This window comes from Bombus vancouverensis, unplaced genomic scaffold (genome assembly GCF_051014615.1).
Source record: "Bombus vancouverensis nearcticus unplaced genomic scaffold, iyBomVanc1_principal scaffold0025, whole genome shotgun sequence".
NCBI lineage: Eukaryota > Metazoa > Arthropoda > Insecta > Hymenoptera > Apidae > Bombus > Bombus vancouverensis.
In genome coordinates, this window is record NW_027468916.1 from 1 (window position 1) to 12,054 (window position 12,054).

Here is a 12,054-nt window from a genome sequence, read left to right on the forward strand (position 1 = left end):
GGGCTTTAAATTTGTAACAGTCCTTCACTAAATGTCCGGGTTTTTTTACAATAGTTACACATGATATTTTGTCTATTAGTATTCGGAAAATTCTGCGATGGAGGTACTGATCTTCGATCTTGGCGGTTGTTTCTGATATTGTTATTAGTGTTCGAGGGACGTGCGTTATCGCGTCTGTAATAGTTCGAGGGTGTCGGTCGATGGGGTCGCGTTCTGTCGGTTATTTGTCTCAATTCGTGTGTTGCTTTAACGGCTTGACGATACGCATCTTCTAAAGTATGGTACCCTGCTATTTTTACTCGAAAAGTGTTAACAATGTGTTTTCATGATTTGTTTCTCGCGCCTGACTTCCATTAATCCCTAATATTCCTGTCGCCATGACGCGTATAAATCCAACATGGCTGCTCATAAATGTCATCAGTAAAGTTTTAGTGGCGGGTCTTTAGTTTTGTTTGATATCGAAGTAAATTTTCGTCTGTCGCTCGTTTTTCCTTATTCTACCGCAATCAGAACATTTATTTATTAACATTATTTTAAAGTGACAGTAGTATATCTCGTGTGAATATACGTATATATATATGTTTATGTTGTGTGTTACTTCAGTATAGCTAATGTTTTGTAATTCTTTGATCGCGTTATTTATTGTTTCGAGTAGTTTATTTTATAGAGCATTCGATAATATAAAACATATGCACTCACACGTACATATATATATATGTATATACGTATTTATATGCCTATTTCTCTTGCCCGTATAGTGTTCATACGAAATGAAATGTTAATTATTTGTTTTATATTAATTTCTTTTAATAAGATAGAACACGCACACGTATATATGTATATATTTCTGGCAAAGTGATTTTCATTCAGATTCTTTAGTGATATAGTGTTGTGTATTTGAGGTTATGTGTCAATCATTTGATTTCATATATACATATATATCTTGTATTGTGACAACATAGTATTGAAGGTTTTGTTTCTAGATTATTGTGCGTTTAATGTGTGTTTACATAATTGTGTTTGATGATAGAATTTCTGTATGCAATTCCTCGAATCGTTGCGGTGTTAATTATTTTGAGCGTTTGAGCTATCGACAGGTTGTCGCTTAGTCCCAAGTGTTGCGTTGTGTGTTCTATTTCTTTTGTAGATTATTAATAGTAGTTTTAGTTTAGAAAAATAGATTATTTATATGTTTATATAGAGACATGCATGTTTCATAATCAAATTCTTATTTTATAATGTTTTACCGGTATGTAGGCTAGTTTTAAGTATGTATCTTAGATTGTAGAATGCACATAGATTAGTAGTAGTTTAGAAAAATAGATTATTTATATGTTTATATAGAGACATGCATGTTTCATAATCAAATTCTTATTTTATAATGTTTTACCGGCATGTAGGCTAGTTTTAAATATGTATCTTAGATTGTAGAATGCACATAGATTAGTAGTAGTTTAGAATATAGATTTTTATATGTTTGTATAGAGACATGCATGTTTCGTAGCGTAGTTCTTATTTTATAACTCTTTACCGGAACGTAGGCTAGTTTTAAGTATGTATCTTAGATTGTTGATTTGAATCAATAATGTAGAAAGAGCATACATTAATATAATTTATATATGTATATATACAGACATGCATGTTTCGTAACGTAGTTCTTATTTTATAATTCTTTACCGGAACGTAGGCTAGTTTCAAGTATGTATCTGTTTAATAGAATGCGCACACATATATATATGTTTCTGATAATGTAACTTTTATTTCTTTAATAATACAATATTGTATGTTTTATGTATTCGTTTGATTATTAAGTCTTAACTTCGTATATACTTATATTTCATAAATTGATAACATTGTATTTGTTGCATAGTATTATAAGCATTAACTCTAGTATTTACTAGTTCATTACATGTCTAGCATATATGTTTATATTTATATGTAACTCTCCAAGTTGATTGATTAAAATATATTTATATATACATGCATATCTGGTGTTTCAATTATTTCCCCTTTTGTAGTTATTCTTATTTCCCGGTTTATTTGTTTGGTTCGTAACTCGTTCAATCCGTTAGCTGGTTTCATTTATTATTTTTTTTTATACTGATTGGATTTATTAGTTGCCCTCGCCTTGTTAATCCTTCCTTTAGTTTCGTAGCGCCCGCTCTCGAGGCCGCATGCCGCCACAATCTCACTTCTCGGAAAACCCATACAACTACTCCAGACCTCCGTTAGGCAAAACGCTTATCTCGTGAGCGTGGCTACGTTCGGCGACCAATTGTCACCTCGAACCCAATCTCGCTATCACAAATTTTAAACAATTACAGCTATAATAAAATCTAGACTAAAGTACTAGAGGATATTCCCAAAATTTCCAAGGAAAGGCTTCGGCTTTCCTTTCATCTCCGACATATATATTATTTCTGGCATATATATTTCGGGTTCACATTATGATTAGGGTTAGGTGCGTGTAACGAATCTTCATTTGTATTAGCCATTGTTGTTATGTAACAGAGAAGATATTTACTAGTACAAATATGATTATTACAGAATTTGACAAGTAGCCGTAGTAATTAGATACTCGAGATGCTAATGACAATAATCCTACGTTCAATAACGAATCCGCGGTCAGCGGAATAACAAAATGCGCTTCCTTCCAAAGTCCAAGTTGTACTCAACTTGCTTGTCTACGGTACAAGTATTACTAAACTAACTTTTTGTTAAAACGTAGAATATTCACCAAGCGTAAAGACACTATGTAACTCGCTACTGAGACATCACGAGAGAGAATGACTTTCCGTCAGGGTGATGCTGCAGAGGAAAACTGTGATGGGGTGTGTCTAAGGACACGAGGTCATCGGATTCGTCGAGAAAAGCCCTTGTTCGGAAAGTGAGGGAAATTGACGTTGCTGTCAATTGGTCAATTTCCATGTTGGTATCGAGAAAAGGATGCTAGCCGCCCTTGAGGGAAGGTTGCTAGTGGGAAGCGTCGTTCGTGAAAAAAATACATTTCCCCTATCTTCACGTAGTTGGGACAAAAACTGTTTGTCTGTTTGAAGGACTTTAGTAAACTGAATCTTAAAATTTATAACGGGTTCTCAAGCTTGCTGAACATGTACTGTGGAGATGCATCGACATCTGGTAATCATCTTAGCCGGAGAATAGGGTCTGCGTGTGGCGAGCCACGGGACAGAAACCGTTGGAATGTTTACTGTCGAGTGCCGCTACAATTATTTCTTTTAAGGAGAGCTATAGAATTTCTCTATACCTCTGTTAGAGAAAGCGTTCATCCCTTGACCGCGGCTACATTCGGCGACTGATTGTCGCCTCGAGCCCAAATTCATTATCACAAATCTCGAACAAATACAATCGGATTGAATAACGACAATTGCTTAATTGCGGCTATAGTAGAATCTAGATTAATGTGTTAAGGGGTTTTCCCAAATTCCAAAGGGAAGGCTTCGGTGTCCTTTTATCTCCGACATATACATATAAATGTGATATAAATTATATCGTGTTTGGCCTCATTTTAATCAGAAAAATTTCACAAAAAAGTCAGTAAAAATTTAATTAAAAAAAATTAAACATAAGGTTTAACCATTGACTGATGGATAATTAGTATTCTTTCATGGACGATTGAATTCGGATCATTTTACACTACTCAACCGTCGAACTTAGTGGCGTGTTAAAGGGAACACTAGGGCCCCTGTAGGTTGATTTCCCCCCAGTAACGGGAATGACGACCGATTAATTGCGATCAATCATACAGAAAATATAACGAATTGATTATAAAAATAGTATGCTAATAAATAATTGATATTGTTTTACGAAAAGAATAACTGTTAGCATTTTATGCAAGCGTTGGATGAAAAAGGCCGACATTGTTTGACCGATATGTATCTTATTAAGCCGACTCTCACACCTTTTCCTGTTTCGCTTGCACTGTCTTCTCTAAGTAATTCACTACTGTACAAAACTCTACTGTAATTCATCGCCAAGGAGACACGATTTTCGAACAACTATGAAGACAATACGTGTATGTGACTTTACGTATAAATGTTCGTGAAGATGAACGATGTGCATACGTCCACCTAAATGTATGAAATCTTACTCAGGTGGCTACACCTTTTAGGCCAAACGGTGTTCCATTGAATTCATAGTGAAAACGGGTTGTAGAAAAAACAGCTGGACGTCTCTGTTTCGAAGAAAAGTTGTGCCATTGTAGATTTTGGACTCGTGCTTGAAAGATTATCTCATCAGGTTATTTATATCACATAACTTGTGCTGTTTGGTTGGTTGGTTGGTTGGTTGGTTGGTTGGTAGACAAGTAATATGAACTTTATGCGCATAATTAATTTATGGTGTTACTGGTTTATTTAATCAACTATGTTATATCCGTTGTTTTCTATGATATCCGTTGCGTTATCATAGAAAGAGACTGGATTTGATTAGGAAAAGAAAACCAAGCTGTTTATGTTTCTTCCATCCAAAATCTTTTACAACGACCAGAACGTACAGCAATTAGTATGGTTTCACCTTCTTTGTCTTTTTAACGTGAAAGTAAATATTCACTTAAACCACGAATGACATAATGGATTAGACGTATGTAATGAATATTCGGTATCGAGTTTGCTATATGTTAACAAATTTATTACATCGTCATCCGTGGAATAAAAATTGGAATAAATATAAATAGCCGTTTTGTGCAAACGGCGGCCATAGAGTGTGGAAAGTAAAAACTACTGCAGGAATCAGTGTAATAGATGCATAGATAATTGGTGCATTAAATCTATTGTGCAGTTCATGAATTATAGCGCACAGTACTAGTGTATAATGTACATGAAATTACACTTACGTGCTAGACAACAATTTATAAGTAGTACGTGATTCAGCAATAGTCTATTGACTTTCAAACAAGCGTACTTGAATGTATAACGAATAACCACGACATTGACATACGCTGTAATACTAAAAGTATATTTTTAACACGATGTACATGACCATAAATTATTAAGAAAAGTAGGAAGAATTGGAAAAAATTAAAAAAAGCCAACACCACACGGAGTTCCCAAGCGGTCACCCATCTAAGTACTATCCGTGCCCTACGTTGCTTAACTTTCGTGATCGGACGAGAACGAGTGCACTCAACGTGGTATGAGAGTTGGCTGAAGTGAGTAATTTTGTTACTTGCTCTTAATATTCAGGAAAAAAGAAGTGGTCAGTTGACTGTAGACCTCCGAGCAGGACGGACCTCTCAGTACGCGCGTCAAAGTAGACAAACATTCGTTAAAGTAGAAGGAATAAGTGACAAAAAGTGAAAAATATTGCATTGACATCATCTCTATAAATACAAATAAGAATAAAAATAAAATAAAATAAAATAAGACAAAATAAAATTGTATAAAAAGATAGAAGTTACCGATAATGAAGCCAAAAGCAACGAAACGGAACCCACCGTGGACCCGATAAAAAAAGCCATCAAGAGAAAAATAATCACACAAAAAACAGCCAAAAAAATCAAGAATAGTTTAAGACTTTCCGCTCAAAAGACGCGGAAACTCAACCCACAACCAAACCTGGTTGCCAGGACGAAAAGACTAGTAAACATCCTAGGAAACACAGTTATAGATTATCACTCCAGCCAAGAAGAAAAGGCTAAAGAAATGAAAAACATGAAGCCCGTAAGAGCTACCTCGCCTCCAGCAATCATAACAAAAAACAGATTCAGTATACTACAATCTGAACCAGAGCCTCATCCACAACCGGGACCATCAAACTACTCTACTTCGAGCTCAACGCTAGAACAAATAAAAAAGAAAAACGAAACATTACGAGGCAAAATAGGAAAACACAGTCCCACCATACCACCAAAACAATCAACACTGCAGGGGCGACAGACCCCATCGTACAACCCAGGAGGCCCAGCGCCACCAGCATCGCCAAGGGGGGACCGAGCACCGGACGGACGCCCCACCAGATACACCGCAGAGGGGCGTACGAACGCCCCATCCACTACAAGGGATAACAAACCGCCGCCTATCAACATAACGCTACAAGACCCAAAGGACACGGTAACGCTCATAGAGAAAGTAGCGGGCATCAATCAGTTCCAGGCTGAGATTAGAGTTTCGCCTGGTCTTATCTTGCTATCGGTTTCCTGGAATGGTAATATAATTTCGTCTAAGGTTAGTTTATTGTTAGTGACGCTGTATTGATACTTTGTAAGGAATGGGAGTCCGATTATTCCATCTTCGATTAGGGGAAAGTTGTTAGGGACTACGTAGAATTGATGATTTTTCTTGAGCATGGTTAAATTGCAAATTTTGTTAGTGGTATGTTTGTCACTTCCCATTAGGAAGGTTTTTGGGTTAGAAGTTTGGACGTTTAGTGAGGCTTTTTCTTTTATAAGGTTGATTCCTGCTCCGGTATCGATGAGGAATTTGGCTCTTCCTCCGTCTCTTCGTTGCAGTACGATTGATAGTAATCTTCCGGTGGTGGTGCAGTTAACTCGAGGTAAGCTTCCTCTGGGTTCTCCGTTGTTTGGTTTACTCGAGGTGGAATCTTTCCTTGGCTGGCGAATGGAAAATTTCGAGAGTAGCATTTTTCGGCTGTGTGTCCAATTCGTAAACACTTTGGACACTTCGGTTTCATGCGGTTGTCTAATGGTCGGCTAGGTAGCTGAGCAAAAGTTTGTGGCTGTGAATCGGTAGTAGTTCGCTTGGATACTAATGTAATGTTGTGAGATTGATTCTTTGGGCGGTTGGCAACACGATTTGCATCTCGTAACCATTGTTCTCTATCAGCTGCTAGTTGTTGGGCAAGGTTCAGGTTCTTTGGATCGCTAGATACCACCATCTGTCCTATCTCGTATCGTCCAGCAATCATAACAAAAAACAGATTTAGTATACTACAATCTGAACCAGAGTGTTACGCTGGGCGACCCTCTGCCTGGCCCAGGTCACTCACCGCGGGCCAGACGGACACCAGATGTCCGCTCTTCCGTACGGCGTACCCTAGATAGCCTTAAGTATCTTCCATAAATCTCAGGAATTTCCTAGTAGAGGTCCTTCAAACCAAACAAACGTCTGTTTCCGAAGAATTTCTAAAGACTCTTGTCTACCACGGCTTGACAAGGGAAAGTTAGTTTTTCTCACCTATTGTTACGACCGTTCGCGGAGAGACGCGGTCGCGAGGAAAACGCGTCAGCGAAAGGCGTAAATTCTCGCTACGATTCGGTGAATCGACGCCGCGAAGTAGTCGTTCCCCTGTTTCGGTTAAGATAACAGAGGTGGTTGATTGAATATGACACAGTAGTAAGTTATATTTCACCGTTTATTCCACAACTTATAACGAGGATAGTTACACTGGTGCGTGTGTACGAGATGATTGAGTGACTGATCTGCGGGTGTGTCTACCCGCTCGAAGGATGTTGACCGTTCGAAGGATGTGAAATCAGTACCGTCTTGGGAGACGATGATGTGTCGGAGGAAAGCTAAGGATGGGTGTGTCTAGCGCACGGGACCATCGGATTTGTTGGTGCCGATGTTGTTTAGGAGAGTGAGGGAATAGGCTTCGTTTTTAATTGGTTAAACGAAGGGTCTTAACCGCCCTCGAGAGAAATTGGTTAGTGGGAGGAAAGTTGCAGCGTGCGTGAGAATACCACGGCTTAACTAAGGAAAGTTGGTTTTTCTACCAGAGACAGAGAAACACCATACATACTTGTTAAAAGGTTTAGACAATAGTTACACCGAAACAGAAATACTCACAGACCTACAAGCCTTGCAAATAGACGACGTAAAATTCACAAAAGTCACACGATTCACGACAAAAAGATCAAGGGAGAACAATATATTGCTCCCAATTTACATAATACAAGTATCCCCCGACAGTAATATAAGTAACTTGTTAAAAGTTAACCATTTTAACTACTTCAGAATAAAATGGGAAAAAATAATTTTAAAAAATGATGATATAACTCAATGCCACAAATGCCAGCGATTAGGTCACACAGCACAAAACTGTAACCTAAACTACCGCTGTGTTAGATGCACTGAGCCCCATGGTCCAGGCGACTGCAAAATAAAAAGAGAAAACACAGTAACCAAAGACAAAATATTCTGCGTTAACTGCAAAAACTACGGACACCCCGCGTCATACAAATGTTGCCCCAAACTCGTAGAGCTTCGTAAAAAGCTAGCCGATAAAATCAAGAAAGACAAAGAAACAAAAATAAAACGAATTGCCCAAATACGCCGTAAATACGTCCCAGAACTAAAGCTCTCTGACGTAGTGAAACAACAAACAAAATTAAATCAAACAATCGAAAACACATAACAATTAACAAACTTAGATCCGCGCTCAAGCCAAAGCTCAATTACAATCGATAACATTATAAACGTTATCGAAGACTTTAAAAAAGCTATTCTCCAAGCGTTAAAAGAACAACAAATGCAATTAAATGAAATAAAAAATACACTATCAACGCACGAAGAAAGGTTCGACGCCATCTTCAGCACTTTCAATAGTACAGATGACGAATAACCAAAATCCACTAAACCAACAATTACAGCAAAAAACACGTAAATTTAACCTAAAGCATCTGAAAATAAATACAATAAATGCTAACTCTTTAATTTCAAACCAAAAAAGATACAGTATGCTAACCCTAATAAATAAAGAAGCCCCCGATATGGTACTCATCTCAGAAACAAAACTAAACAAAAGACACAATGTACACTTCAAAAACTACTCCATGATAAGACACGACAGACCGAACGCCAGTCAAGGAGGAGGAACAGCGATCCTCATAAAAAACCCTATAAAATACAAAACAATTCTTATTGATAACAATATTGAGAAACAATGATCATAAAAATAAAAATAAGCAATAAGGAAAATTTATTCATCACTGCAGCCTACGCAACCTACGAAAACCAGAAAGACTTTAACTACGAATTCAATAATCTTTTCGAACTCTTACAGCTCAACAAACCGGAAAACTACTATATAATAGCAGGAGACCTTAAGGCAAAGCATACAAGCTGGAAAAACGAAATAAACAACACGAGAGGCAACTTCATTAGAAACTGGCTAGACAATAAAAGCATCCACTACAAAACAAACTTATACAGCTCCGAGCTACCCTCTTACCCAAAAGGAGGCTCATACCTGGACATATGCCTAGCAGATGCGCGACTAAAATTCCAAAACCTACGTCCAAATAACACTCTCAATACCTTAGCCTATGACAGTGACCATAACGCCCTAGTATTTCACATAAACAAAAATACATCTGACTTCCTAACACTCGAAACTCAGACCGAGACACCCAGGTACAATTACAAAAAGACAGACTGGAAAAAGTTCCAAAACATACTTGAACAAAACTGCGACCTAAAGATCTACAACAACGTCAACCTAACAAATAGACAAATCGACTCATTCATAGACGAAATAGAAAAACATACACAAATCGCTCTCCAAAAATCCGTGCCAATCATAAAACAAAAAAATTCATGCGAGCCCTATATCAACAATAAAATAAAAGATCTACACCGAGATAAAAGCTACATACTCTCCAAAATAAACAATATAAAATTTAACTATTCTTACGACAAAAGAGAAGAATTAGAATTCCTAAAGTACCTACTACACAGAATAAAAGCGCAATTGAAACAAGAATTCGCAAATTCTATAAACCATTACTGGACAAACAAAATAAAAAACATCTCCAAAAACGACTCAGCAAACATGTTCCCACAAATAAATCAAATCTTTAGAGCAAAAGAACAAAACCCCATCCCACCTCTCAAATTGCCCCCAGAAAATGCCTCCCTCATCCAAGAAGCAGGTATAACGATATACAACACCATCAAAGACACCGAGGGTAACTTCATAATATCTAAAACAATAGAAAAACTAGACATTATCGGCACCCACTTTTCCAAAATACACACGCAAAACGAACACATGGGCCGAGAACAACTAAACAGAATTATCATCGTCGAAACAAACAAACTCAAAAATGAATTGGAACAAGACAACACGCTAAACAAAACAGTCTGCACATTCCCAAACGAAAACACCGCAGACAACCCCAAACAACCAGATCCAGAAATAAACTACTTCACAAATTACAATCAACTAAACACAATCCTCTCCAAACTAAACAACAAAAAATCCTCCGGCTTCGACGGCATCCCAAACATCTTACTCAAGCGCCTACCGAACAAAATAAAATGGTACTACACAGTACTCTTCAACAATGCTCTAAACAACACATACTTCCCCAGAAAATGGAAAAAAGCCAAACTGATAGCTATAACAAAAAAGGATAAAGACGGCTCATCGCCCGCAAACCTACGACCCATAAGTCTCCTCCCCAACATAAGCAAAGTATTTGAAATAATCATAAACAACCCCCTAACCTCCTTCTGCACAAAAAATAACATAATCCCAGAGAATCAATTCGGCTTCCGACACAAACACTCCACAATCCACGCAATAAACAAACTCACGTTGGACATCTGCTGGGCTCTAAACGCAAAAGAACGAGTAGCCGCCTGCTTAATAGACCTCGAAAAAGCCTTCGACACAGTCTGGATCCCAGGTCTCATATACAAATTGATCAAAAAAAAGTTCCCTAAACACCTGATTAAAATAGTCTGGGACATGATCACAAACAGAACATTCGCAATGACAGAAGGTTCACACTCATCAAGCAAAGAATTCTCCATAAAAAACGGTCTACAACAAGGTACAGTAAATTCCCCGTTACTTTTCAGTATTTACAACAGCGACTTACTAAACCTCTTTGAGCTCAATACATCCATCCATAAACGCTCCATAGCCTTCGCAGACGACCTAATCATCTACGTAACAGGCCGCAAAACCAAAACTATAAAAACGGAACTCCAAGAACTCTTTGAGAAAATAAACGACTATTACCACGCATGGAAACTAAAAATCAACATAAGTAAATGCGAAACCATACTGTTTAGGCCCAAGTCAAGTGAAATCGGCCCAATAGAAAGAGAACACTGCAAAAAATTTCAGATAAGAGAAAAAACAGACAAAGGGGCCCTCATACCACACAAAAATTGCGTAAAATACTTAGGGGTAAACATAGATTACAAATTAAACTACAAGCAGCACACCGAAATTCAACTTACCAAGGCCAATAAAGCATTTTGGAAAATGAAAAAACTATTCCACTCCAAACATCTCGACAGCAAAGTAAAAATTCTATGCTATCAAGCACTAATCAGACCGATCATAACCTACGGCTGCCCAATCTGGTACAACATATCAGCCTCCCAAATGGAAAAAATTCGCATATTCGAAAGAAAATGCATCAGAGCTTGTCTGAGCACTTACAGATCCGAACACAGCGGATTCAAAAAATACGTAAAAAACAAAATAATATACGACCTAGCCAACGTTCACCGCATAGACTGTCACATCCTAAAGCTAATACGAAACCACTTCGCGCAAGCGGCAAAGATAAAAGAAAATAGTTTAATCTTCAGCTGCTTATTTCCAAATGACACATATTACAAAAACACTCTGACAACAGGCTACATCCCGCCAGAAGCTTTCCCATACCTTTTTATTTATTTGTTGAAATTACAATCAATTCTCGCGTTGAGAATTTTCAGTAATTTTTCTGGCGTGGCGCAGTGACATGGCTGATTATTTACAATAAGTTAATACTTATTATAGATAGGTATAATTTATAAGTATTATAAGTAAGTGCAAATGCTTAATTTGGATAATTAAGAGAATCTAACGTTTAGGTCTAGCGGGTAGTGCCTCTTCAGCCTGCGAATCTGGTCCGTCGTATCGAGTAGTCCAGTGATTAGGGGGTTTCGGTGTTTGTTGATTCTTTTGTTATATCTGTCGCTATATTTTGCTATTTCCTCTTTGACGGTGGGTATCTTGAGGTCGCGGTGTATTGTTTCATTGATTACATACCAAGGTGCGTCAATTAGGGATCTTAGCGTTTTCGATTGAAAGCGTTGGAGTATTTCAATGTTGGAGTTACTTGTTGTTCCCCAT

General features: G+C 37.6%; 1 protein-coding gene and 1 non-coding gene across 2 annotated transcripts; one reads left to right on the forward strand and one right to left on the reverse strand.

Moving 5' to 3' along the window:
* Positions 1-5,044: 5,044 nt before the first annotated feature.
* Positions 5,045-5,163, reverse strand: LOC143304178 (5S ribosomal RNA). The gene has a single exon (XR_013060880.1). It is a non-coding gene; the product is annotated as a 5S ribosomal RNA (ribosomal RNA).
* A 3,696-nt stretch (positions 5,164-8,859) lies between these two features.
* On the forward strand, positions 8,860-11,679 carry LOC143304163 (uncharacterized). Its single transcript, XM_076626530.1, has 2 exons — positions 8,860-10,753; positions 10,847-11,679. The coding sequence occupies exons 1-2, from the start codon at positions 8,860-8,862 to the stop codon at positions 11,677-11,679; spliced, it is 2,727 nt and encodes a 908-aa protein (XP_076482645.1).
* Positions 11,680-12,054: the final 375 nt, after the last annotated feature.

Coding starts and splice junctions, on each gene's coding strand:
- LOC143304163 (XM_076626530.1), top strand. CDS start 8,860: ATGATCATAAAAATAAAAATAAGCAATAAGGAAAATTTATTCATCACT. Junction 10,754..10,846: donor AAAAAACGGTCTACAACAAG/GTACAGTAAATT, acceptor AACGCTCCATAG/CCTTCGCAGACGACCTAATC.